Source organism: Eschscholzia californica, unplaced genomic scaffold (assembly GCF_041429995.1).
Source record: "Eschscholzia californica isolate CP2 unplaced genomic scaffold, dmEscCali1.0.p SCAF_3, whole genome shotgun sequence".
Lineage (NCBI taxonomy): Eukaryota > Viridiplantae > Streptophyta > Magnoliopsida > Ranunculales > Papaveraceae > Eschscholzia > Eschscholzia californica.
In genome coordinates this window covers 19,125,183-19,152,824 of record NW_028238420.1, presented here as the reverse complement: position 1 = coordinate 19,152,824, position 27,642 = coordinate 19,125,183, and the positions used below count along the sequence as shown (strand labels likewise).

The window sequence follows — 27,642 nt, the reverse complement described above, 5'->3', positions numbered from 1 at the left end:
CTAGAAAGATTAATAAACAAATTCAATCATATATAAAAGGAATCATTCACAAGCATACTCAAATTTAAGTTTAATGACATGAATCCCTCATATAAATTAATTTCTCTCTAGAATTCATCACATACAAGTAGCTAGCAACCCTAAAATCAAACAAGACTAAGCTAGATAATCAATTAAATCACCCCAAACAAGAACAAGAGGAAAATGAGTAAGAAAAACCCTTGGAGAACAAATGGAGTGAAAAATCTAAGCAAACTAAGCAAAGGAGCCAAAAGGGTTGCTCTCCGGCCATTTTAGGTGTTGTCCCATGCCTTAGCAAGTTGCTTGTCACGGAGTAAAGTTTCGGCCTATGCTTTAACACCGTGCGGCACTTGTCTTAGCACAAGTCTAAGCCTTCTCCACTAAAATGCCTAAGTAACCTTGACTTATTAGGCAAATTCCAACACTATGACTCCAAGAAAAGGAAGCTATCAAAGTAAGCACAAACTTGAGAGAAGATGATCTTTACTGATGAAACTTAAAGATTACAAAAAAGCTCTTGGGCACAACTCCCAAGTCACTCAATCTCTCTCTAACACTTCTTGAATCCTTGCTTGGATGCCTTACAAATGAGGGGTGATCCCCAATTTATACTAGTTCCTATATACAATGGACGGTTGGGATTTACCCACATGTAACCCATCTAATGGCTATGGAAATCTCTAGGTTACTTGGGCTCCAAGTATCTCTAGAAAACTCTCTCAAAATATCTCCATGCCATCTCTAGAGGACTCCATTGGGCTGGGCCAAAATGGTTGCTCCAACTATGCACAATGCAGCCTAGTGTATAGGTGATGTTTGGGCTGCTGTTGAGCTCTCTGTCCGGCCCTCTTAGCTGCTGTCCGGCCCTCTTAGCTGCTGTTTGGGTGCTTCAAAATGTGTGGGCTGTGACATTCTCCCCCACTTAAGCCGCGAACGTCCTCGTCGCGATCTCTTCATGGTATTTGGCAATGAGATCCTTGTATTGCCATAGGGTGTCTCCATGCTCCCAGCTTGCTTCACTGTCTGGTAGCCCCTTCCATCGCACTAAGTATTCCTTGTAGATGCGCCCGGCTCTGGAAATCCGCCTATGCGACTCAATGCTCTCTATCTCTTTGTCAAATGAGGTAGTCATAGTGACGGGTGCTCTGTTGCTTTGGCCCCTGGTTGCATCGTCTGCATCGGCATGGTAAGGCTTTAGGCAGCTCACATGAAAGACGGGATGGATTTTGAGATGTGCTGGAAGCTCCAACCTATAAGACGCCTTCCCGACTTTCTTAAGTATGGGGAATGGTCCCTCATACCTCCTGATTAGCCCCTTGTGTACCTTCCTAAGGGACTTGAACTGATTTTGGTTGAACTTGAGCATCACCAAGTCTCCATCTTGGAACTCCAAAGGACGCCTCTTTTGATCGGCCCATTTCTTCATCTTTTTGGCGGCCTTCTCTAAGTATGACCTGGCAACGTCGAGTTCCTCTTGCCATCCTTTGGCAACTTGATAAGCTGCCGGGCTAGCTCCTCCATACCCACCTGCAACAGTATGAGGAGTAAGTGGCTGTTGGCCTATAGCCAACTCGAAAGGACTATGCCCAGTAGATTCACTCTTCTGCAAGTTATAGCTGAACTGGGCGATGTCCAAGAGCTCCACCCAATTCCTTTGATTGGCGGTCACGAAATGCCTCAAGTATAACTCCAACAATGCATTGACCCGTTCCGTTTGGCCATCAGTTTGAGGATGGAAGCTCGTAGAAAAGCTCAACTCTGACCCAAGTAGCCTGAATATCTCGGTCCAAAACTTCCCGGTGAACCTTGGGTCTCGGTCGCTTACTATGTTGGCTGGGACACCCCAATACTTCACGACATGTTTGACAAACAACCGTGCTGCCTGCTCTGCTGTGCAATCAACGGGGGCAGCTATGAAAGTTGCATATTTTGTGAATCTGTCCACCACCACTAGAATGGAACCCAAACCATCAACTTTTGGTAAGGCAGATATGAAATCCAAAGAAACACTGGCCCATGGTTTTTCAGCGGTGGGAAGTGGCTCCAACAGTCCCGCCGCCTTCTTCTGTTCCACCTTATCTTGTTGACATATACGGCAGGTTCTCACATATGCATCTATGTCATCCTTCATTCTGGGCCAATAATATTTAAGCTCGAGCAAGGCCATGGTTCTCCTTTGGCCAGGGTGTCCAGCCCACTTGCTATCATGGCACTCCCTCATGAGTGCTCTCCTGAGACCACCAACCTTTGGCACATAAAGTTGGTTCCTCCTGGTGAAGAGAAGACCATTATACATCATGAATTTCTTGGTCTTTCTCTCTAAGGATGTCTGTATAAGTCCCTTAGCATGGGGATCTTGTTGAAGACCCTCTCTAATCCGATCCAAGATGGTAGAGTCCGACTTACTAACTGTGGCATGGAACTCCATGGATGCAAGTTCGGCTTTCCGGCTTAGTGCATCAGCTACATTGTTGGTGCGTCCGGGCTTGTACTCCATCTTCATGTCGAATTCGGCCAAGAAATCCTGCCACCTTACTTGCTTGGGACTTAGCTTCTTCTGAGTTTGGAAGTAGCTTGTTGCCACATTATCAGTATAGACGGTGAAGGAAGTCCCCAATAGATAGTGCCTCCAAGTCCTTAGACAATGCACTACGGCTGTCATTTCCTTCTCTTGCACCGTGTACCGCCTCTCCGTGTCATTGAGCTTTCGGCTTTCATAGGCAATGGGATGACCTTCCTGCATAAGAACACCTCCTATGGCAAAGTCAGAAGCATCAGTATATACCTCGTATGGCAGCAAATGGTTTGGCAACTTAAGAACAGGCTCCTTTATTATTGCATGCTTAAGATCATCAAAAGCGGCTTGGCACTCGTCCGTCCACGACCAAGCATGGTTCTTCTTTAGAAGATCCGTCAAAGGGGCGGCCCTTTTTTAATACCCTTCAATGAATCTCCTGTAGTAGTTCACAAGGCCCAAGAAGGACCTAAGCTGAGTTACCTTAGTTGGCTCCTCCCAACCTTGGATGGCCTGCACCTTCTTGCCATCCATCCAAATCTGCCCATCCCCGATCCAATGTCCAAGAAAGGACACCTTGCTAGAAGCAAATGAGCACTTCTCCCTTTTGACAAAGAGAGAGTTTTCCCTTAAGGCTTGGAAGACAGTTCGTAAGTGGTCGATGTGCTCCTCCATAGTCCGGCTATATATAACAATGTCATCGAGATATACTACTACGAACTTGTCTAAGTATGGGTGGAATACCTTGTTCATCAAAGTACAAAATGTAGCTGGAGCATTTGTTAGACCAAAAGGCATCACAAGGAATTCATAAGCTCTGTACCTGGTGACGCACGTAGTCTTTGGTTCATCTCCTTCGGCTATCCTGACTTGATAGTATCCCGATCTCAAGTCAAGTTTGGAAAAGACCTTGGCGCCTCCCAGTTGATCGAACAAGTCTTCCACTCGGGGGATGGGGTATTTGTTCTTCACTGTCACCTTGTTCAGAGCCCTGTAGTCTATGCAAAGGCGTAAGCTTCCATCATGCTTCTTCTGGAATAGGACTGGTGCTCCATAAGGCGACTTTGACGGCTGAATGAACCCTGCATCTAAGAGCTCCCTGAGTTGCTTCCTTAGCTCTGCCAACTCAGGAGGGGCCATTCTATATGGTGCCAATGCAGGTGGTTTGGCCCCGGGTTCCAGCTCGATCTCATGATCCACCTCTCTCCTAGGTGGTAGCTGTTTTGGTAACTCGGGTGGCATGATGTCCCTATACTCTGCAAGGACAACATCGACTTCAAGTGGGACTAGTTCCTCGGCCCCTTCACACTCCTCCTTCAAAGTGGCCAGGAAGGTCTCTTTCCCCTTTGCAAGCCCTCTACTTAGCTGGATGGCAGAGAGAGTACCTTCTTTGGCTATGCCTCTGGTAGCTTGGACCATGCATGGACTCTTCTCATCGTTGATGCTCACCACATTAAGATATGGAATAACGGCAGCTCTAGCGGCTTCCATGAACTCTAGTCCCAGCATAATCTTGAAGTCATCCATCTCGGCAACCATGAAATCAACAACACCTCCCCATGTGCCAATTTTCAGGGGTACGTTGCGTGCTATGCCGTGCACGGCTTTAGGTGGGGCATTCACTGACTTCATCTTACTCCGGTCTTCTTCGAACTTAAGTCCGAGCCTCTTCGCTTCTTCCGGTCTAATGAAGTTGTCGGTGGCTCCGCAATCAACCATGGCTGTAGCCTCTTTCCCGTCCAATGCTATGCTCACGTACATGAGGGACCTTCTCTTCTTTGGCTTGACAGCTACGGTCCCCTTTAGAGCATTCAAGCTGAGTGCTCCCATCTGCGGCTCATCCTCTTCTTCCTCCTCGAGATGCTGCTCCGTCTCCTTTGTGAACATGGCATTCACTTTGGTCCGGTTCGGGCATTCGTATGCATAGTGATCTCCCGTGCAGATAAAGCATTTTCTAGGGCGATCTCCTCCGCTCTTCCACCGTGCCTTCCATTCTTTGGGACCTTTCTGATTCTCCTTGGGTGCATCCTTCCTTGACTCCTTCAGTGGTGGCCTCTCTCCCCCACTTTTGCTCAGACTACTCTTTGGTTTGAACTGCTCCGGCCTGCTATACGAGTAGTCTTCTAGCTTCTCCACCGTGCACAAGGCTGTGGGCAGATCTTCGACACCTCTTCTTCGTAGCTCGGTTGCTGCCCAGGGCTTGAGGCCATGAAGGAAGTGGTACAGCCTATCCTTCTCGTGCATATATGGAATATCAAGCATAAGGGTGTTAAATTGTTTCACATAATCAGTGATGGTACCTGTATGCTTGAGGGTCATGAGCTTATCTCTTGCTCGGAACTCTACGTTCTCCGGGAAGAACTGCGCCTTGAACTTCTTCTTGAAGTCCTCCCATGTATCGATCCGACATAGCCCTCTCTCGACTTCCACGGTTTTGCGTCGCCACCACAGCATTGCATCCTCCACGAGGTACATGGCTGCTGCATCCACCATAGCATCCTCGTCTTCAAGATGGAGGGCCTTGAAGTACCTCTCCATGTTCCATAGGAAGTTGTCAACTTCCTTGGCACTCCTTGCTCCACTAAAGCTCATAGGGTCTGGCACCTTGACCCTAGCTCCTACTTGAGCCGAGCTACTCCCACTATTGGCCACGGCCTTCTCCATCAATAAGTATCGAGTCTTGAAGTCCTCGAACTCGGCAAGCATCTTCTCCGATGCTCTAAGCTTGCTGGCCATCTCCCTTTTCATCACATCCAATGTCGCCTCTACCGACTTCTCCATTCCATCGAAAGCATCTTGTTGGCGTGATAAGATGCCGGTAACATCATTAGCAAATTCCTCTTGCTTCTCTATACGTTCCAGCAGCATGTCTAGCTTCTCTTCAGCTGCAACCAACCTTGCCTCCATGGAAGCTTCCCGGTCTCTTGACTTCTCTCGGGCAGCCCTCTTGGCTTTTGGACGTCCCTCCTGTGGAACATTCTCAATTTCACTCGACATAGTTCCGACGTGGCTCTGATACCAACTGTCACGGAGTAAAGTTTCGGCCTATGCTTTAACACCGTGCGGCACTTGTCTTAGCATAAGTCTAAGCCTTCTCCACTAAAATGCCTAAGTAACCTTGACTTATTAGGCAAGTTCCAACACTATGACTCCAAGCAAAGGAAGCTATCAAAGTAAGCACAAACTTGAGAGAAGATGATCTTTGTTGATGAAACTTAAAGATTACAAAAAAGCTCTTGGGCACAACTCCCAAGTCACTCAATCTCTCTCTAACACTTCTTGAATCCTTGCTTGGATGCCTTACAAATGAGGGGTGATCCCCTATTTATACTAGTTCCTATATACAATGGACGGTTGGGATTTACCCACATGTAACCCATCTAATGGCTATGGAAATCTCTAGGTTACTTGAGCTCCAAGTATCTCTAGAAAACTCTCTCAAAATATCTCCATGCCATCTCTAGAGGACTCCATTGGGCTGGGCCAAAATGGTTGCTCCAACTATGCACAATGCAGCCTAGTGTATAGGTGCTGTTTGGGCTGCTATTGAGCTCTCTGTCCGGTCCTCTTAGCTGCTGTCCGGCCCTCTTAGCTGCTGTTTGGGTGCTTCAAAATGTGTGGGCTGTGACATGCTGGTCGGCCAATGAAGCTGCTGGTTGGCCGTTTTAGCTGCTGGTCGGCTATTGTAGCTGCTGCCCCAGTGCTATAATTGTTGTCCAAGTGCCCCTTTTGCTCCCTTTTTGGTGTTTTCCTTGCTATTTCTCTCTAGATCTAAGTTTCTCTCTCTAGATCTTCATGAAACCCAAAACCCTAGCCTCCATTACATTAAATCTCTCTAAAAATCAGCACATAAGGAAGAAGATGAAGTGTAGAGACCAAGTTAGGGCATTAATTTCTATTTCCTACCCTAAAAGACCACTTTGCCCTTCCTTAGTAGTTATAGTCACTCCTTTGTCTAGCTTGACTTCTTCAAGTTATTTTGACTCATTCAATGACTCCATTTCATTTTAACTTGAATAATGGGCTCTCTAACTTGACCAAAGGGTGCAAATGACAATTTTGCCCTTGTCTCCTAACTTGTTCATTTCTTATGTTTTTCATCTCTAGTCTTCACCAAAGTGATAATCATGTTCCAAAGACTTCATAGACTTTCTCAAATTATATTTTGACCCTCTTAGATGCAAATGACCATAATACCCTTGGTGAGTCTTTATCTCCTTACTTGCTCCCTTTTGCTCTTAGACTTTAAGGACCTTTTCTTAGATTCTTTTAAGTGCTTTTGACTCTTCTAGGGTCTCCTTAGCTCATTTCCCTGCATAGTTCTTTTGTGGTACCTTGTCATGAATATAAACATATCTTATTAGAATTGAAGCGTAAAATGGACTAATTCATCTAAGTTAAGTGACCTAAATGTGATATTTTCACATCACATCACTATGCTTTCTAGGTTAACAACCTAAAGCAATATATCACACACAACTATTGATAACACTTATGCTCCAATATCAAACATATAATCTGATACAATCAAACAAGCCAAACATGATAAGTATTGGTTATAATATCACTATAACCTATTACGATGAGTTTACTTTTATAAATATGTCTAGAGATGCAAAATACTACATCGAATTGATCACAAACATCAATTATCAACATCAATCACATAAACACAAATAATCCTTAGCATCTAGGTTGTTGTCCGGGTGTATTTATACTATATTTATATAACCTAAATAACCTAGGTTGTTGTCCAGGTATGTATATACTCCATTAATATAACTATAATGTTCTAGGGTTACTTTATTGTTGTTGGAATTAGTTTCTAATCATAGTATACGTCTATTGTATCACTAATTGGTACTAATTTGATGATAACCTAGCAACACTTGCAAGTTTAAAGCTATTATAGTTCTACCTATTCAAAACTAGGTTTAAAATTGAAGAGGGCTATGTAAACCCTAGGGAAGAAGAAACCTACTTGATTTGTAGCACAAACAATGAGAAACTTAACCACCAAAGATGCCTATTTGATGCTCCTTCTTCTTCTTCACTTTCTTTCTCTATTATCTTCTTCTCCTTCACTTTCTCTCTCTAGGTTTGCCTTTTTGTTGCTGAAAAATAATAAGGAAATGAAGAATGTGAAGGATTTTAGGTTATAAGGACTTAAGAAGGTTTTCTTTTTCTAGGGTTTTTTATTATGACGAAATTCTAAAAGTACCCCCTTATATATGGGTTGTTACAGAAAGTTCATGGTATCCAAGGCATAGGCCATTCTCGTCTCAACTCAAAACAAACTCATATATACCTGTTTGAGAAGCTATGGTTAAGATCTAGATGGTTGTGATCCGCTGTGTCCAGCATGAGCATGATAGTCAGTAAGAACAAAAGGAACAATTCAGTAATAAAAGTGAAGATTAACATCAGTATTCATTGAAACGGAAATGGCAAACAAAATTATTCTAAACAATTAGAACAAACAATTGTGTCATAAGTGTCGATTAGAACAATAATAAAATAGATTACCACAAGTGTGTCGTCAGTGTAATCACTCGTGACCTCCTGCAACTTATGCAAATCAAAAACCAAAAAGAACACTTCCCAACTCAAAATCCCAGAAAACTATCACTAATGGAAAACATAGTAGTAAGTAAAATAAAATGTGAAAGAATTAGGGGAGAGAGTTTGTAACGCTAAAAAAAATTAGGGGAAAGAATAATGACTAATTCCTCAAGAACAACTGATGCAAATAAAATGTAACTCGGTAGCTCTGTCGCCCTGAAATTAATGTTAAACGGCTGCTCATAGCATCTTCCATTGAAGAAAGATAAATGAGGAGAGAGTTTGTAACGCTTTCTTGGTGGAGACCGATTTGATGGTCTTCTGTTTCTTTTTACATTTTTGGTGGAAAATTAGAGGAGAGGAGGAAGAAGTTGAAAATTAAGGCAGTAACTTTTAATAAATTTCACAATACTAACGGTAGGAGATGATACATGGGTTTTATATAACCGGATGTCATTCATTCCGCGGTGGACATAAATGACTGCTCGTATAGTTGGTAACGGAAAGAACACGTGTCGGAGAACGGTCTACATTCATCATGTGGTTTACATCCTTGATCTGATAGGGTGAACTTGGTAATGGAGAAAACACAGGACGAAGAACGGTCCGAGACAGCCTTCTGTCCAACCCCTTCATCACCAAAACCACCTTTGAAGAAAAACCATACTAGTTTAGGTTAAGAACAAGTTTGACTAAGTCTCTGTAGATCGACCCCGATCTTACCGGGATTATTACTTGACGCCCGTATAGTTGCCGGTTGAGACCTTTTAGGGTGCCCATCAAGTTTTTGGCACCGCTGTCGGGGTAACGGTATTAATGCGCCACACGAGAGATATTGGATGGTGGAGATTTCTAAATGGTTTTGTCCTAGTCAACATTCATTTGTCCAAGTTACCTTCCAACTAAGCATGTAGGAGCATTTATTTTGTCCTAGTCACATTGATTTAATTTGTAATATAGACTAGGCATAACCCCCGCACTACGTGCGGGGGCAACGCCCCTTACGAATTGTGAATAGTGGGACAATGAATTGAGATTGGTACACTTGGCTACACTTATGTATCGTATGCAACTATGAGTATAACACATTATATTATATATAGTTGAAAACGACTGGTGTTGTGTTCCAAAAAATATCACCCATTCAAAACAAAGTTGTTTATGTGATGAATAGGTTAAACAAATACAAGTCAGACAAAAATTGAAGGAATAACTATGGTTTGTAATGAAATTCAAAACGAACTCCAACCTTTGTGTGGTTGAGAAATCCTCTAAATTGATTTTTCTACTAAAAGTCAAAACTACAGAATTGGAAAAGGAAATGATAAAAAAAATACAGACCTTAGCTTTACACTGAAGAGTGCAAAATGGTGAAAAAAAGACAGAAGAAATTTAACAGACTATACTCTAATGGAGGAGGCCATATGTAGGATCTTGTGAAGCACCAGTTATTACAACAATGGGTATTCCTAATTTAGAAAGATAACAAGTAAGATATTCAGGCACAACATTTAATTTATCTCAAAATCTTGGAGATGAAATTCATGATAAAGTATATTATTCATGTTGTAGCAATTCAATTGTTTCTAAATTTTGCTCAACTTTCTTTAGATAGATGTCACACCTATACTCGCATTTTCTATATTAACTATCAGATAATCATCTTCACTGAAGGAAGAAAAAGCTTGAATCCTCTCCATGTGGAAGGTGTTCACCAGTTTCCTGTACACATATCCTGACAATCAGGTCCTTACACGGACTGCAGAAACGTGTCTAAAACAAAAATTATAAATTGTGAAGCAATGGGGTTTTAGAACATCAAAATGCAATTCACCTTGTGTGCTTTTGTTGGCTTCTTCTCAATATAATGTCTTCCCCCTAACACAGTAGCCTCCATAGATGTCTTGAGATTCACAACACTAATATTAATATTTAAAATTGTTGTAGCAGCCAGCTGAACACATGGGCGACAATTTGAAACTTAAACATCAGAACACTAACTTAAAGATATGCATCAATCTCTAGTGTAAAGTAACCGTGTCTTTGATAGGTAAAATGTGAAAATTTGTATAGATATCTTGTTTATACTTGCCAAGTTGCATATAATCATGTTAGGACCAAAAAATATTCCTCTAGTCTAGTTGGACGTCGTTCTGTGAATAATTTAAAATAAGGTCATCCAAAAGCAAAAAAAGATTCGATAAAAATAATGGCATAATTTACTAAGACAACAACATATATAGATGTGTCAATGTGTTCGTCGTATTTTCGTTTCCTCGGTTGGGTCTTAGTTCGCTCACCATCTCCGATAACTCATATAGGTTCCAAATATTAACACATGAATGAGTTATTTAGATTACATGTTGCAAAGACCAAGTGTAACTGAGTTTTTTAACCAGTTATGGCTCCGAATAAGCTCATGTCAGTGATAAACTATGAAGTGAAATGCGATTATACCTTGGATCGGTATGTAGAGCTTCCAAAATAACCTATGTCGAAGGATAAAGAAGAATAAGTAGCATCAAATCTTTACTTCTTCCGAATCTAATGTGTTTTATAAAATGTAAAGCAAAAAATGCAAGTTACACCTAACTGAACAAACTAACTGAAAAAAGTTTGTGAATGAGTTTACCATCTTAAGGACATCAACTTGAGCAAGATTCTAGCACTTTTGTCTCCTGCTTTATCGCTTTTTTGAATAATGGAATCCAAAATCTTTTTGCAAGGAGATGTTGGTCCCTCCGACCTGAGCTTCAGAAACAAGTAACTGTTTAGTTTAACATGTATGCAACAATAATGTTGCTAAAGTCTTGGCACTAACAGAGTTCACATGGGGAAATTTTCTGATGGGGATGCACCCAATCACATTTCAATCATTTACACAAATTTTACTGTAATCTATGATTGAGATGAAGGGTTTATTAGCTTTTATACATGTAACCTCATGAATCTTCAGAGATAAAATGTATAGTTACACATATATAAAATTTACTTTGACACTCTGCTCAGTTAGAAAAACAAATACGACTTAGGCACAAACATCTAAATCACCACTTGTCAATATTTTTGGTTTAACATTTACCAATATGCATGTGTTAAATGACTCTCCAGCAAGACAACAGAGATACTGATACGACATATTAAATAATAAAAAACTTAAAATGATGACGGAACACAACATTCACGTATTGCAAATTCCTTAAGTATTCACCACCACCTTTAACACAGGAACCAACTAAGAAAGAGTTTCCAGAGGGGCACCACAAATTGCAGCTTCACCTAATGTAAGAATTTAACTTGAATTGCAGTTTATTCGTCATAAATTTGTGGATACATTAGATGTGAATGTGTTAGCTACTATAAATGATCCGACGGTAGAATTAAAGGAGGATGTAGACTCTAAAAAATATTTGCGAATATTAGTTAGTCGGAACAGTCGGAGACACATCATGAAAATTAAAAAATGTACCTTGTTTTACTCCATGTCCTGTTGTGTTTGTTGAAGGATAAAAACAAATTCAAACTGTTGTTGTGTTTTCTCTTTTACTAAGCCCTTAACATTTATTGAAGGTAATAACAAATTGAAACTGTTGTTGTGTTCTCTCTTTTAGCTTGCTTTTGATAGCTTTAACCTACAAAATCAAATTTTTCAATAAAAAATATTCAAATTTTTAGCTTCTATGATGTGTTTTAGTCGTCCATTCATATTGAAAATTATTTCAAAGAAAAAAAATTGTGGATACCTTCTAGGAGAGTGTCAATGACTCCAAATCTCCTTGTTCTTTCATTTCTTGGTTTAACTCCTTGACCTGAACCAGATAACTAAGTGAAACGATCTTAACTATTGTCTTACGAGAAAGGAAGAATTGAGAAGTAAGACAACCTTTGTGTTAAAGAGAAATTAATGTTTCTTCTGTTCCTTCAATATGTCATTAACAAGTTCAGATTTCTTTTCCTATTGGTTTCTTCCTCCATTTTCAAGTCAAGCTCCCCATCAAGTTCTTTAACCTTTTCTGATTGTTTTTGCACAAGTGATACTTCAATCTTACTTTTGTTTCCAAATTTTATATGTTATGTACAAACTCATCTTTTGACCTTAATTTTTCTGTTAGTTAACACTTATTACCATGAAAAAGAAATAGCTAAGTCTGGAGAGTGATCAGGAATCTCTTGTTTGTTAAAACTACAAATAGACAAAGACCTAATTGGTTAATGATACCGGGAAGATATTCCAGTTCTGAAAAAAAACACACAAAACCAAGTATTAGTTAAGATAAATCATACGACATATAGAACTCATTTTTTACAAGTGAAAATATAAAGACACGAAGGGCTTAATTTTTATTCGAGGAGTGCCACTAACAACTAAAGCGTTTGCAGAGAGATGAAACAAGGGAATCTTATCAATTTTTGTCCTAAATCATCATCAACACTAAAAACGGGGTTTCAGCAAAACCAAATACTGAAAATAGGAAGGGAATTGGGGTAAGAAAAAGAACAGTAGCGGAAAAAGACACATTACAAAATATGATCCATATACCCTCTGATATCAGAAATATAGGGAAATATAGTTAGATAAACAGAGTGATATCTCGAACTGTCCGTAGTATGAAAAAAAATCCCTATTTAATCATGTATATGTAGGTCATTATCAACAAAGGTAGAAAAATGTGTAAACAAAATGGAATGAAGCAAAAAACAAAAACTCACATTCAAACGAGATATATCAATGATCAAACATTAGCTTCCAATGAAAATTGTGCATAAAGCAAAAGGGTGTGTCCACGTTTGATTCATCAACACTAATGTACCCAACTCATCTGCAAATATAAAAGAGAACAATAAGATAGTGACATTAACTCCAAATAAGGAAATATAAGAATACCCTGATAACTGGAAACGGAGAAAGATACCTAGTGAATCCAATGGGTACTTAAATTTATCAAAGATGTATCACATGATGGGAGTTGGTGCTTAGGTACATAACCACCTATAGTTAGGAAAATAAAGAAAAATAACAAAGAGAAGTTTTTTCGAAATAGAAGAAGTTATTTAAGATTATGAAACACAATGAGTTAAAGCAAAAAACAAAAGAAAGAAGCAAACCAAAAAAATGATTGCAACCAAGAAAATCACGAAGCACGCGAAGTTCGTTACTTTTAGGATCATACAATTTGATAAAATAAGATGCAATTCAACCTTGACCTACAAAGGAAAGGAAGATTAACTATTTAAAATATGTAATGATGTAAGATGATAAAAATTACATCGAAGAATTTCAGGGTATCGGAAAACCCTAGTAGACATCTGTCTATAAAGGAAACTTCAATGCTTTCTCCAATCTAAAATAATCTCATTGTTCGCATTCTAGTAATTCAAATGTAGTTACATAAATCGCTAAGAGAAGCGGTGGGAATCAATACCTATTATAATAAAATAAACAGTGGCACTGCAATTGGGATCCCGCCATCAATAACACAAGTACGATGTGAATAAAAAGAAGAGTTAGAAGGAAAGAAATTGCATAAAAGTAATTACAGATTGGGGTGCAAGGTAAAAAAATCAGTTGCTATGACTTTCCAGGCTATGACTTGCTCGTACGACACATGATGCCCCATTGTCGATGCACACAGTCCAGCTGGGAGATTTACATAACCCTACAGAGTAATAATATTAAAACCTTATCCCACGAATATGGGTGTTACTCACAATAAATGACTTGGTAAAACCTGTAAATATAGGGGCGAACTACGAATCTCAATTTGATAATTTGATCAAGAAACTTCTATAGACCAAGAGTGATTGAGGTTGATTTTGAGTCCGTTTAAGTCAGGCTATTAAAAGAAAGAAGAATCAAACTAAGTCAATGAGAAAAACAGAAAACTACCCAAGTTCCTATTTCTGAACTCCTAATTGTTCCCTTTCTTTAAATTTTTCACATATGGTCACATAAATAAGAACCCAGATCATGCATCTCAAAGTAAAGAAAATTTTGGACCACCAATTTGGTAGTCTCCAGAAAAGTAGAATTACCTGTTCCATTAATTTGGTAAAGTCGAAGCACAATGCTTTCCGACCTGCCTCGTCAAATATCTTATCCAGGCTAATGTCTTGAAATGCAACCATTGTCGTCTTCAGCATATCAACCCCAGCTTGGTTTGCAAATGTAAATACTGGCAGTGCCTGTAAAATCCCAACAAATCAATTACACCAACTTTTTTCAACTTGTAATGTTATAAGTTGCCCTAATTCTTCCTAAAACATGATCAAAATACACACATATTTACCATATTCCTCCCAATTATTTTAGAAATGAAACATCGAAAGCAATTTCTTCCTCAAAGAGTTGTAGGCATACCTTCATCGAGCAACAAAATATAGCGTCCCAATGGTGCCACAAAAGATTCAATATAGAGTCACCTCCCTCGTGGACGGGTCCAAGAATCTCAGCTCCTAGATAGAAACTGATAATATCGAAGGAAAGTTTTTTTGGTTAAAGAAGATATCCATGAACATTCGTACAAAAGTGTTTCTTTGTTTGGCATTATGTGAACGTGTGCCAATATTCATACTTCATAGTTGGATTATGTTTTGGTCTTCTCTTTTTCAAGTGCAAACAGAACATGCAAACCAACTTTTAGTTAGTCCAAGTCTGACAAAAAATTGGTGAATAATTGTAGCTGTATTTGCAACTAACAATCTTGCACCTAATTTTGTTGAAGTTGTTTGACCTAACTATGAATTTGTCATGATAGCACTTTAATTAACATCGTCAAGGCATAGATGAGGATGTGAACTTGTGACCACTTGCAGAAGTTGTCAGGCTACTAAGCCTCTAGGAAGATGCTTAAAGATCCCTAAAATCGAGAATTTGAAAAATTCCAGTTCATGCATGCCATTTCATATTATTAAGTAAGGACTCAAGGTAACTCTAAATTGAGTGAAACTTGCCTGTAGCTCTGGCAGATCCATTGAGCAAGCGTTAGAGCCTCAGGACCACCTGCAGATAGCTTGGGCCTCACCTGGATGCGAGGTCCAGAAGGATTTATGGCCATGGCAACCCTTTGTACGGACGAGATCACATTGCGTACATATTGTCGAGCCATGACTGCAATTGTATCCTGCATATGGCTCTCAAAAGGGAATTGGAAGGCAAATATCAACACTAAACGTGCACTATATGTATTAGGAGAAGCATCTCCGCTTCCATGATTCGTGGATGGACCCACTTCAAGGCTTGATGCAAGGTCTAATGTACGATTTGCCGACAATCTGTCCTGCACTTCACTCTGTATAATTGTAAACATTAGTGCGCGACGTAGGTATAAAACAGATGACATTTCCCGCTACTGGAAGTGTATAAAGAAAAGGTGTAAAATAAGAACTCAACTGGTCTTGTATCCAAGGGTATGATCCGAAATCCAGAGGGCAGTAGGGGAGCATCATCTGAAAAAATTTCACCGATCGGGGCATATATTAGTTCCGAGCAAGCCCCAACAACATTCTCACCTCCTCCACTATAAATCTGTGCAGACCTTACCAACATCATAAGTATTTTTTGTAATAGCAAATAAAAATGACCCTCGCATATTTCATCGTCTCAATTCATTTCAGCTACTCTCGTTACACAATAGATACTTCAAACCTCTATGAAACATTCTCTCAAACTGCTTGTGTCCAGATAAAGTTTAATGGTCAAAATCCAATTAACCTACAGAATTTTGATACTTTGAGACAGATATTCAAGTTGAAGATCCGTTCTTTCCCATGGAAAATGAGAAAAGGAAAAAATTACGAGTTTGTTTGCAAATAAACTCAACATATACTTTGACACAATCCTTTGATATCTCAGATTCTCAACATATCTTCCCTCTTTGTGTAACCAAATTTTAGAAATCTCCCTTAATCACAGCTATAATTTATTTGTTCTAGACTGGAAACAATGAAATCAAATCTATATTACAAAACTCTGTAATTTGAACTACAAATAGTTTTTAGGGATTGTTCGAACTATATGAAAAACCAACCCCATCAAAACTCAAAACTATTACCCACTCAACTCTTTGATTTCATTTGTATATTCAATTCCATAGATAATAGTAATAAAAGAAACCTAGACCAGAAACAGCAATTTGACATAGAAAAAATGATGAGATAAAAGCCAATCTAACCTTTAATGTTGGCAAAGAGATGAGAGAGACAAACGACTGAAGATGATGAGATGAGACTCCATTACATTTAGTGTGTTGCAGAGATAAAGGGGAGAATAAATTCGTGAGAGGTAAAAGGAAAATGAAAGATTTGGTAGCCAAACGGACATTGGAGTGTGGACAGTCAGATTAAGTCTAGGAAAAGAGAATGGATGGCTGGATTTGTTTTTGTAATGTGGTGGTCCTAGTCACGTAGAAAATCTATTAATCTTGTCCTAGTCACACTGCCAAGTCATATTGATGTATATTAATTTTGTCCTAGTCATATTGATGTGTTTTGGTAGCCAAACGGACATTGCAGTGTGGACAGTCAGATTAAGTCTAGGAAAAGAGAATGGATGGGTGGATTTGTTTTTGTAATGTGGTGGTCCTAGTCACGTAGAAAATCTATTAATCTTGTCCTAGTCACACTGCCAAGTCATATTGATGTATATTAATTTTGTCCTAGTCATATTGATGTGTTTTGTATAGTCCAATAAAACAACACACGTTACACACAACAATAATGTCAAGTATGCATAACAAGAACGAAGATGCGTATCTAACACTGTTATGAGGTGATCGAAAAGACAATAAAATACTAAGTATGTAAGATAGGTCAATCCATGTGAACGTAATAGTTCGGATAATCAAGATTTTACAAATGAACAACTTTGAGCTTAAACTGTTAAACGTGGATTCATTTGAATAGCAACATCACTTGTGCACCTATCTTGCACAAGTATCTGTCAATAGGTGGCTCTTACGATTTATTTGACAAAATACAGAGTTATTCAAATGAAAGGAAGAAGAAAGAAAATCAGAGTTCAATATCACCTTTATGTTAAAAACAGCTTTAGCACTATTTTCAATAAACATAATATTGAGATCACGCGCTTTAGCCTCTGCTTCCTCTATCGAGACTTGCCTGTTACACCATGTGTGAGATTTAGAGGACCTCAGTAACAGACCATTGACAAACCAGCAGTATATCATGACAAGGTACTAATGTGCCATGACTCATGATTAAAGCTTACTAATAACAAAGCCTCCTAGCTATAGTCTTCGTCTTGAATGAATAGAAGGAAACATAAAAGTGTGTTCTGAGACATTGTATGACAAACTGAAAAATGTACCTTTTGTGCACGAGGTCAGTCTTGTTTCCCACAAGTACAATAATAACATCACTTCCACGCTCAGTGCGAACCTCCTCAATCCATTTTGAAGTGTTTAGAAATGATTGTCGGCCTAAGAAAGATAAGGTAGTAAGGAATAACTCGTGGTTCTACAAGACACACGCATAATACTATATCCCAAATAAATTTAAAAAATGAAATCATGGAACAAGATTTCGAAGTAACTTGGAACTGCAAATATAGAAAGTAGTCGTGCTACTTTTGCTCATGCAACAATTTGAAAAAACTAAAATGCATGAAATAATTATTAAATGAGATATAGATTTCTATATGTTAAAGAGAATGTAAAAAAGAAAGAATATCGTACTTGCAACATCATACACAATGACAGGAACATAAGAATCCCTAATGTAACTGGGAATCAGACTCCTGAATCTTTCCTGACCAGCAGTATCCCTGTAACAAAGGAACATATGAAAGAGCATTTTCAATTTTTTCGTTCACAGAGAGGGATACACGAATCTGTCTGGCATATATTTCTTTAAAACCCCTGCGTGTCATAACAAATGTGGAGAGTGGTTGTGTATATAATATATAAACACAATGGTTGTGGTGCCATGTCTTAAGTGACATCTATAAATCTTGACAATCTATTCGAGTCTACAAATCTAGGTCTCTCTCAAAAGATCTTAATTGATGCAACGGCTACGAATCAAAGTGAACTATAACTGCTGCCATAATCTTCCCACCATTACGTCAATAACCATAACCACTCTCCACATTCATCTCCAACTAAGTCCATTGTTATTATACTGATTCTCCTCTTTGAACTCTTTTCAATTTGACCTCTATGGAATTGAACTCAATTCTCCCTAAAGTGAAACATAACTACCTCATCTATCTAAAATCTGAATTCCTCTCTAAATCTCACATGGTTTCTCCCACTCCACTCTCTAGAATCAGTTGCTTTCAGCATGAAAACCGGTAACATTCAGAAGTCATTCTTATTTAGAATGGAAGCGGAGAACCTAATGAGACAATTTCATTATCTAGAATTAATGTTCTAATCTTACTGTTGTTATTGTTTGCTGGCTACATTTCTTTGTTTTCGGTTTCTTATTTTGATCTAATGAGATGAAGGATGTCCTAATTAGAATGTAATATATTTTAAATTCATTTCTTTATGCTTTTTTTTTCGTAACCTCCTGTTGGGGACAAGGGCTATATGGTATTATAGAATTCCCTTTCTACAAAAAAAGAGGTTACAATCTTCATATGGAGAGACAGAGTTTTAACCAGGAAAATTCAACCCAAGGGACCAGACGCAATGTGCTAGATCAAAATAAACAAAAATTCATTTTCAATCAGAATATATATATATATATATATATATATATATATATATACCAAAGTTGCAATCTGACTGTTCTATCTTTAAGGTACATTGTCTTTGATAGAAAATCGATTCCAATTGTAGCCTGATTATCAAGTACAAACAAATATTCATGAGAACAAGAAACCTAAGAAAAGCTAGTTTGCCAAAATTATGGGATCCAATAGCAGTACGAGATCATAACAAAATGAAAAGAAATGTCGAATTAAAGAAGCCCTAAAGAACTGAAAACGACAAATCCCTAACCAAAATGAGATCAAAGAGAAATAAATAATCACTAAATCAATCGATCATGATACTAATCAAGCATAACCATCACAATAACAAGATTCAAATACGATTTGAGTTGTTTAATTGAAAAAATCAGTCGCAATCTATTAGTTACCTGATAAGTATTATCAAATTTATTGTATGTAAAACGAGTGATGATACTCATTTTACCGACAGATTGATCTCCTAAAAACACAAGCTTGTATTTCGCAAAAGCAGAGACTGGAGCCATCTTCAAGATCAAACGATTCAAGAAACACAAGTACAAATTCAAATGATCGTTTGGTATGATTGGGAAGAAGGACGATGGATGAAGCCGAGGAGTTTCCATAAAACTCTGTAATTTGAACTACAAATAGTTTTTAGGGATTGTTCGAACTATATGAAAAACCAACCCCATCAAAACTTAAAACTATTACCCACTCAACTCTTTGATTTCATTTGTATATTCAATTCCATAGATAATAGTAACAAAAGAAACCTAGACCAGAAACAACAATTTGACATAGAAAAATGATGAGATAAAAGTCAATCTAACCTTTAATGTTGGCAAAGAGATGAGAGAGACAAACGATTGAAGATGATGAGATGAGACTCCATTACATTGAGTGTGTTGCAGAGATAAAGGGGAGAATAAAGTCGTGAGAGGCAAAAGGAAAATGAAAAGTTTGGTAGCCAAACGGACATTGGAGTGTGGCAGTCAGATTAAGTCCGGGAAAAGAAAATGGATGGTTGGATTTGTTTTTGTAATGTGGTGGTCCTAGTCACATAGAAAATTTATTAATCTTGTCTTAGTCACACTGCCAAGTCATATTGATGTATATTAATTTTGTCCTAGTCACAAGGATCTGTTTTGTATAATAGATTTAATAAACCAAATTATGGAAGGTAATAAACTCAACCATTTAAAAAAGATGAAAAATGAGAATTATTAAATTGAATAAATTTTCTAAGTTTCTCTCTCTAGTCTCTCGTTTGAGTTAAATAAAATGTCCCAAACAAACTTTTTTGAAGTCTGTAAATTGTTTGCAGAGAAAGCAGTTAAGTGCATTGTTGGATAAAGACACATAAGTTATTGAACGTCGAACTTCACTTGCAAAAAGTCTGGAGCTATACACGAGTACTTAGTTGGAGATTGACGTTGTTGCTTGGGCCGAGTAGAAGAATGAGTCTGTTAATACACTCTTCTACATCAACTCAAAAGACATAAGTTTTTAAACTCTTTAATTCTTTCATTTATTATGTATCTTAATATCTTTGTTTGCGGCATTGAGAATGAACAGTCGATAATTCACTCTCTTTTCACTTCATACCACTCTGTAATAGTCCAGTAAACTGAGTTTTTTTGTTGAGTCTTATGCCTTGGATAAAAACCATGTTTTGGGTATTTATCCTGTTGAAGAAGGTAGACTTTTATTGAGTTCATTATAAATGTAGGTATAATATTTGTTCCTCGATGAGGATAAGCTTGTAAAGATGTCATTAGGATAAAGTCGAATATAACGAGAAAAGATATGCACAAAACATAAGGATAAGCTAAAAAGAACAATGTTTTATCAACTAAGAATAAATCATGGAATACTACTTAGAATGGTAAGTGTAAAAATTGAGATAGATGAGAATAAGAAGTAATAATCAATGTTTGTTTTGGTGGATTCTTTGGACGTTAAGGGTGAAATGGAGTCTTGGACGTTCATTGTTGTCAGGCAGAGTTGCTCCGACGCACCATAGTTGAACTTTTTCTCTCTCTTTCATGTTTAATGCCGCAACCATCTCGTCCCACCCATTAGTAAATACACGTTTATTCAAAGTTTCCGGTCCCCATATTCTTTAGTCAACATTCCATGTCGAACCTTCTCCATTAACAACCATCACTCTCTTTCCTTTCCGAGTCTTTTTGTACCCTTCCCTGCAGTTGCTGCTTTCTTCTTCTCTTTATCACTCATCAAAACGACTCCACCCTCCTCTTTAATGTCGACTTCTCGTTTTTCGTTCTTGGTCAAATATGAATTGAGTCGGATTTAACAACAGTTGGGGAGAAAGATCCAGGATTGATGGACATCTACATCACTCTTAAAGATTCTTATCTCCCAACTATAACAACTCTCTCCCTTGGAGTTGTCTTGTTCCATTGCTACAGGCATCTCAGTTGCTTCCACTGCTTCTGCTGTCGCCACATCAGTTCTATTTTTTTTCTTCTTGGTCGCCATCTCTACTTGTTGGATCTTTGGGTGTTCTTGATTTAGTGTTGAGTCAAGATGATGATCATCTTCATCAAAATCAACACCAGTTTTTTCTATAATGCTGTGATAGTAAGCAATGTCAACAGGATGTCCGTTATGTTGGGAGGTTAGTCGTTCCCTGTTGCGAAGCAAGAATTGAGCTATCCTGCGATTTTTCTAGAATAAGAAGTAAATGAAGTTAAGAAGGCCATAATTTACTGCTACAATATTTTGGGAAATATTTATGCGAGATTAGCTGAATCAGATTAAGGTAGCAAGTGCCTGATTTATGTGAGACAATATATAAACTGTTTAACTTAGAACGACATATAAATGTGTCATTTAATTTGGTCTTTACTTTTGACGGTAAAAAAGTGCAACAGTTAAGATAAAAATCTATATAACAAAACACAATGTTTTGTGCTGACAGGGACAAGTCGAAAGACAAATCCAGTCGTTCGTTGTGATTTTGATACGATCCTCACCTTTTGATCTATTACCCGCCCTAAAATTATTATTATTTTTGACCCACTGAGTAAAAGGAAGTAAATGGACTGCTTAATCCAGACCGTCAAAAATCATAATCTGCACGGTTGAACTCCGTTGGCGCGTTACAATTTTCTTTCTTTCCCGAATATCAATCTTCTTCATAAATTTCGTTCGGTTACTAACCTTCTCCCCAATCTAACAAAACGCACCTCCCAAATGCTTCACCTGATCGGTTTCTTCCCCTATCTCTATCTCTCTTTTTCGTTATGCGGTTACAATATCCTCCATCTTCTTCCTTTTCAATCTCATACTACACCCTCCTTTTCACCCTCATTAAACCACCTTAAAAGAGCTCAAGAAGCATTAAGAGTGGTTGCATCTGAATCCCAGCCTTAGAGATTTCAAGGTAAAACAATTCAGTTTTAGGGTTTTGATTCAACTCTATGTTGTAGGGTTCTAATCCATTAAGAGTGGGTGCATCTGAATCATTTCCTTCGATTGAAGATTCTCTAATTTTTTAGATTTCAACTCTCTATGTTATTTTGTTCTCCAGATTCAATTTTAGGGTTCTGATTCAACTAACAAATTCTCCTATGTCCATGCTTCTGATTTCAAATCAAGGTGACTGCATTTAATTTTGGGGTTCTGATTCAACTAACGATAAATTTCTCTTCATGCTTCTGATTTCAGGGTATAGTGAATCAAGTTGATGATAGGTATTATAGAGTTGAGATTTAAATAAATTTTCTAATCCGAGTTTCTAACGGATTTAGGTCTGCTCCTATTTTTCAGTCGATTTTGGAGTAACATCACGGTTTGTGCGATCTTGGAATAACTATTCCTTTCAGTACAGTTTTGGCTCGCTATTTTTGGACCTAAATTCCCCAGAATCTAGAACTGAAAATAGATTATGATAAGGAAACATCTGAAGCATTCATTATACATACCTTCTTGACAGTGTCCATTATCTCAGAAGAATGGTGAGACAATTTCAAGGTAAAACATGTTCGTTTTCATTGAACCTCCTCTGTTAACCTTCATGACTAAATTAGAAACTTGAGTGTTGTTTTACTTTGTATTTCAGAAATATGTTTGTTGTTTTTAGTTTCTATCTCATAAAATTGTTTACTATGACCTCCAGTTGTTCGATGAAAGTCCTCAATCAGTCCCGAAGTAGTGTGGCCTCCAATTTGCTTGATATTTTATAGTATTTCTTTTGACTCTAAATAAGGTGTTCTAATGTGGTGTATTATTTCCAAAGAACGCCGCATCAACTCCATCGAAAGTGATGTAAGTTCAACTACTTCATAATCTAAATTAATTTGATCTTACTATTTTATAGTTTGAATGATGTTTTATTTGTTTACTTCATTGACAAGTTTTTCCTGAAAACGACTTTGAGATTCGAATACAACTTGAAGTTATCCCTGTAAATTAGATAGGAGTAACATTTGCAGACATTGGTTTTAGATAGGACTAAAGATTAACTTCAACGGTTAGTAATGCTTCCTCTTCATAGATCAGATCCTTTTAAAGGACTTTTAGAGCCTTGTAGAGGAATATTGTTATTTGAACCTCCTGGAACTGGAAAGATTCACATGAGTACTTTTCAAGAGTTCATTTGGGCTCAGTTTGGTTCTGCTACGATTTAGCATACACCACATTTACTGATGATAGTTGGGCTCCTGATGTCTTCGAATTTGTAAGGGATAACACCTCAAAATCATGGGAAAGGTGTGATATGTGAGTTCAATCTCTCTTTTCATTTCAATACTTTATTGATGGAGCCATTTTTTGCTTTATTTTGACTATGAAATGAAACTAACAAAAATATGGTATTAGTGGTACCATTGTTTCACACTATTTCATTCAGTATTCTTAAGTTAAAGTGGGTACCAAGCCTTCTCTGCTGTAATCAAGTTCCGAGTTCCTACCAAGGCAACCTTGCAGGTTTGTACATCATACAGAGATGCAGTATTATCTATGAGTTGTCTTCAAAATTTTCCACTAACGCTTTTACTTCGTTATGCTAGACTTGCATTTTTGTAGGAGGCGTTGTGAACTTCAGTACTCCCTTTGGATATCTTTGCATTTTTGGAAAAGTTTGAATTGGTAAGCTCTTTTCAATGTCAATATACTGATCCTTTATAAAACACAACGTTAAAACTTCTTTTGCGGAAAAACAATTTCCAAACAATAAGTTATACTCATTAGTTGTAGTTTCTTATGAGCTGAAGACTACATGTGCTTGATCGGGACAGTAATTCTCCCTCTTGACCGCATTTGCCATACCGAAATCATATCATTAAGGCAACATTGATTTGATTAACGATTTATAACTGTTTTTTTTTTCTCTAGAAACATCTTTAGTTTCTTATCTTACCAATTAAACATTGATTTGTGTATAAAAAGTATATAGATGGATACAGTAATATCATGTTTTTTCTTAACATTTCTTATCTTTCTAATGCAAAGAGTTTTGGCGAAATGTAAATCACTTATAAGTCTTATCTCTATCGTTGTTTTGTTTTTGTTTGTATGCTCGGTTGCTACTCCATCAAATTCCACTGGTGGAAAGGCAAGTAAAGACGTTAAATTTCGAAGAAGATCTTAACCTACGGTTCTTATGTTTTTTTTTTTTTGCGGCAAGTACATGTCGATTGACTAAACTAATATATTTTTACATCTTCATGAAATAGGGTGTTAACTTATAATGATTGGGGTGTTAAATCTTGAGTTCAATAGATAATTTTCTCGGGCGTAATTACTCATCTTCTTCTTTTGGGATTGAAGGGATTAATAGGTTTTTGGGCAGAGCTGGGTCAATACCAAGTTCTATGAAAGTTACTCTATCTTTCTTGCAATTAACAATTTTTCTTTTTTAAATGCATTCATAATATAGGTTTTTGCCAAATACTGCAGGTAATGTTAGCTTGTTTAATTCTAACTTGGCTTCAATTGAGTCTAATATGTTTGTTTGAATAGATGCTATATATTAAGTTTCAAATTTGTTCATTTTACATTAGATTTAAGAATAAATGTAAAATGTATTAACTTCTCAAGGTAAGATAGTCTTAACGAATAAATTTTGGCCTGCCTCTCTATAATGATTGTTCAGAAAAAGAAAGATTGTCCACCTTGAAACAACTTCAATGTTTGGGGGTTAATTATCAGGTAGGATATGTCTTTCTCTTTGTCAATTTCATGTCACAGTTTCAATTTCATATCATGTTTCATAATATCAAGTTCAAGTTTTTATTCCTAATATCAGCGGAATCATCTTGTGCCTCATCCGCATCCGTCAATCGTCCGTTCTACAGGTCTGTTTCATAATATCAAGCTCAAGTTTATATATAGCATTGCTAATTTTTATTTTATAACTTTAAAATTTTTGTTGAGACTTGTGATACTTGAGATTGGTGTATGAAATGAAACCATTGGTTTTATTAGGGTTTTTACTGAAATTAGATTCAGCAATTTGGGTTTTTAACTGTAATTTTAGATATGTTCGTTAGAAATTTAGTCAGCAATATAAAGCTACTATTGGTGCTGATTTCATTGCGAAGTACTTACAGATTGATGATAGGATTATAAGATTACAAGTGGGTTCTGAGTTATATTCGATTTAAGAGTAATATTTTTTTTTCGTTTCATTGTTATGATTATTGTAGATTGTTGTTGATGGATGAGATCATGTTTGGACTGCTAGATTTGGGAGACATCTGGGCAAGAAAGATTTCAAAGCCTAGGTGTTGCATTTTATAGAGAGGCAGATTGCTGCGTTTTAGTCTATGATGTAAATGTATTCAAATCGTTTGATAGTCTCGACAATTGGCGTGAGGAGTTTCTCAGATAGTTATATCTATGCTTTAATATATCTATAACAGGTTCTTATAGTGATGATAATGGATTCATTGAAAGCTTGTTTTAGGTTGATTTAGTTAATCTATGTAATGGTTAATTGTTAACGATGATTCCTTTTGTTGGCTAACTCTTCTACCTTAGGTGTTAGTAAAATGCCTTGCCAAGTATTCCCGAGCAACATGGACCTACTCGCTATCATGGTAGAGCCTATGCGAGTAGAGATCTTCCCCATACTTGGTGTAGTTCAAGTACTTCACTGTAGTAGGGTGAGGACTTCCATGTCCGAGTAATTCAGTAAAATAGATTGAAGTTATCGTTTAGCTTTATGATTTCTATTTTGCATACAAGTTTATTTTATAGAGTTGAGACCGAGAACTAATTTTTTATACAATTTCGTAGCACTTTTTTTTTCTAGACATATACTTAAAACTGTATGTACGTTCAAGGCCGAGTACTCTCAAGTAACTCTACCTACTCCCAACCTGTCCGAGTAGGGCTCTCGTAGTGAGTTCCACTCTATAGCCAGTACCCACGACGAAATTTCATTGGATTCATTTCACATATTCGAATTCCAAAATTCTTTGTAATGAATATGTTCAAAGGTCTGAAATAGCATGTGAATGCCTTTGTGTCTGTGACTTCTTCAAGTATCAAGTTGACACTATCCTTTATGCCTAATTAACGCAATTCATATCGCCTCATCTTGAGCCATCCTGATGTTCCCATCTCCGAAAGTGGTAATTGGTTATTTCTTTTTCTAGCTATTTGACCTTAAAATCATCTACCTGTTACTTGAACTATGTAAAACCTTCTGGGGGATCCCAAGTTGACACATTTTTCTGAGACACTACTTGACACAATATCTTTTAATCGTCCATCCTCATTTTTTTGTGGATGCACAGTCAAATCTAAAAAATGAGGTTCTCTGTCATTTTGTGTCACCAAAAACTATGTTGACCTAATTGAATCATTTTACATGTTTGTGTTCTTATTTCTTAATTTTGTTTGTATCGGTTTTGTATTTCAGGCAAGTCCAGTGGACACCAAAACTTCCCCAATTGTCTTGCTCAGAAATAAGGTTGATATAGACGATGGAAACATCAAGAGTGGTAAGGAATGGCAGCATAATAAATAGAAAATAAATAAATAGAATATTTTTATTTGCTTTTGTTTCATCTTATATATATCATAAGTTTCTATCTACCCATCTTCCTGCAGGTCTCTGAGAAGAAAGCAAAGGATTAGTGTGCAAACAGGGGGAACATAACCTATTTCGAAACATCCGAAAAAGAAGATTTAAATGTTGATGATGCATTTACTTGTGTTGCAAATACTCCACTAATAAAAGAACGTGAGCAAGATATGTAAGTAAACTCAATGAGATGGTTTTTTAGTGCATTGTTACTTTTCTTCTTTTTCTAAGTGTGCATGATTTTTCTATGAATGGATTTGCAGTACTTGGAGGGTTTGTGTCTATTACATAGATAAATTGTGATGTTGTTGTTGTTGAATTGTTGACCTTCAGATGCTGATGACTTTACCCCGGGTGTTAGATTTCCTTTAAATAATGAATGAATTCAACCATTTATACAGTCCTGTTTTATCTTGTCCAATAGGTTTACGAATTTTGTATTGAGAGATGAACTAAAATTAACTATCTTCAATTTTTAATGGACTATCACGCCGACTACGTTACGGAGGAATCGTATTGCTTATATTATACGGTGTCTAACCTACCTAATTTAAATTAATAGTTCGTTAAATAAGAGACGAGTTATGAAATCACAAAAGAAGTTAAATGATGGTTTCAGTTGGTATGTTGTTTTTCATTTTAGCCTTATATGATGTGAACGTCTTTAGTTAGTACATCTTTAGTTGAGCCTCCTATGATGTTATAAAAGCATTTTCCCGTGCCCTTAGGGCACGGGCTATACCTAGTCTATATAACAAATGACATAGGTTTTTGTGCCATGTCATAACT

General features: G+C 37.4%; 3 protein-coding genes and 3 long non-coding RNA genes across 7 annotated transcripts; 1 reads left to right on the top strand and 5 right to left on the bottom strand.

Annotated features, from left to right (window-relative positions):
* Positions 1-9: 9 nt before the first annotated feature.
* LOC147548876 (uncharacterized) lies at positions 10-6,360 on the bottom strand. Its single transcript, XR_015238863.1, has 2 exons — positions 6,166-6,360; positions 10-323 (listed from the first exon to the last, which is right to left on the bottom strand). It is a non-coding gene; the product is annotated as an uncharacterized LOC147548876 (long non-coding RNA).
* Positions 6,361-9,595: 3,235 nt separating this feature from the next.
* On the bottom strand, positions 9,596-10,053 carry LOC147548875 (uncharacterized). Its single transcript, XR_015237571.1, has 2 exons — positions 9,933-10,053; positions 9,596-9,820 (listed from the first exon to the last, which is right to left on the bottom strand). It is a non-coding gene; the product is annotated as an uncharacterized LOC147548875 (long non-coding RNA).
* Positions 10,054-10,490: 437 nt separating this feature from the next.
* LOC147548874 (uncharacterized) lies at positions 10,491-12,918 on the bottom strand. The gene is made up of 6 exons (XR_015237570.1): positions 12,809-12,918; positions 11,982-12,335; positions 11,842-11,907; positions 11,568-11,730; positions 10,731-10,844; positions 10,491-10,587 (listed from the first exon to the last, which is right to left on the bottom strand). It is a non-coding gene; the product is annotated as an uncharacterized LOC147548874 (long non-coding RNA).
* Positions 12,919-13,024: 106 nt separating this feature from the next.
* On the bottom strand, positions 13,025-14,894 carry LOC147548873 (homeobox-leucine zipper protein REVOLUTA-like). 2 transcript variants are annotated; one of them, XM_086669054.1, is made up of 4 exons: positions 14,457-14,894; positions 14,132-14,281; positions 13,522-13,755; positions 13,025-13,088 (listed from the first exon to the last, which is right to left on the bottom strand). In XM_086669054.1, the coding sequence occupies exons 1-3, from the start codon at positions 14,460-14,462 to the stop codon at positions 13,633-13,635; spliced, it is 279 nt and encodes a 92-aa protein (XP_086525180.1). In that variant the 5' UTR covers positions 14,463-14,894; the 3' UTR covers positions 13,025-13,088; positions 13,522-13,632. The 2 variants fall into 2 exon arrangements, with proteins under 2 accessions (XP_086525180.1, XP_086525179.1); XM_086669053.1 differs by lacking the exon at positions 13,025-13,088 and adding an exon at positions 13,106-13,303.
* Positions 14,895-16,967: 2,073 nt separating this feature from the next.
* On the bottom strand, positions 16,968-19,403 carry LOC147548872 (ras-related protein RABH1b-like). Its single transcript, XM_086668141.1, has 6 exons — positions 19,202-19,403; positions 18,831-18,901; positions 17,791-17,879; positions 17,424-17,535; positions 17,125-17,215; positions 16,968-17,033 (listed from the first exon to the last, which is right to left on the bottom strand). The coding sequence occupies exons 1-6, from the start codon at positions 19,316-19,318 to the stop codon at positions 16,968-16,970; spliced, it is 546 nt and encodes a 181-aa protein (XP_086524267.1). The 5' UTR covers positions 19,319-19,403.
* A 2,574-nt stretch (positions 19,404-21,977) lies between these two features.
* Positions 21,978-27,255, top strand: LOC147548871 (uncharacterized). The gene is made up of 7 exons (XM_086669592.1): positions 21,978-22,203; positions 22,351-22,418; positions 22,488-23,747; positions 23,831-23,909; positions 25,069-25,117; positions 26,689-26,770; positions 26,880-27,255. Exons 3-7 carry the CDS (start codon positions 23,630-23,632, stop codon positions 26,885-26,887), a joined length of 336 nt encoding a protein of 111 aa, XP_086525718.1. The 5' UTR covers positions 21,978-22,203; positions 22,351-22,418; positions 22,488-23,629; the 3' UTR covers positions 26,888-27,255.
* The last annotated feature ends 387 nt before the right edge of the window (positions 27,256-27,642 follow it).

Bases quoted from the DNA above. Each gene is read 5' to 3' on its own strand.
- LOC147548872 (XM_086668141.1), bottom strand. From the start codon at position 19,318: ATGGCTCCAGTCTCTGCTTTTGCGAAATACAAGCTTGTGTTTTTAGGA. The intron at 17,536-17,790 runs GTACGATATTCT...TATCTTTCTTAG, and splicing joins CATTGTGTATGATGTTGCAA to GCCGACAATCATTTCTAAAC. The intron at 17,034-17,124 runs GTGATATTGAAC...ACCTATTGACAG, and splicing joins AAGCTGTTTTTAACATAAAG to ATACTTGTGCAAGATAGGTG.
- LOC147548871 (XM_086669592.1), top strand. From the start codon at position 23,630: ATGGTATTAGTGGTACCATTGTTTCACACTATTTCATTCAGTATTCTT. The intron at 23,910-25,068 runs GTAAGCTCTTTT...TCCTAATATCAG, and splicing joins TTTTGGAAAAGTTTGAATTG to CGGAATCATCTTGTGCCTCA. The intron at 25,118-26,688 runs GTCTGTTTCATA...TTTGTATTTCAG, and splicing joins GTCAATCGTCCGTTCTACAG to GCAAGTCCAGTGGACACCAA.
- LOC147548873 (XM_086669054.1), bottom strand. The intron at 13,756-14,131 runs GTAATTCTACTT...ATTACTCTGTAG, and splicing joins TTACCAAATTAATGGAACAG to GGTTATGTAAATCTCCCAGC.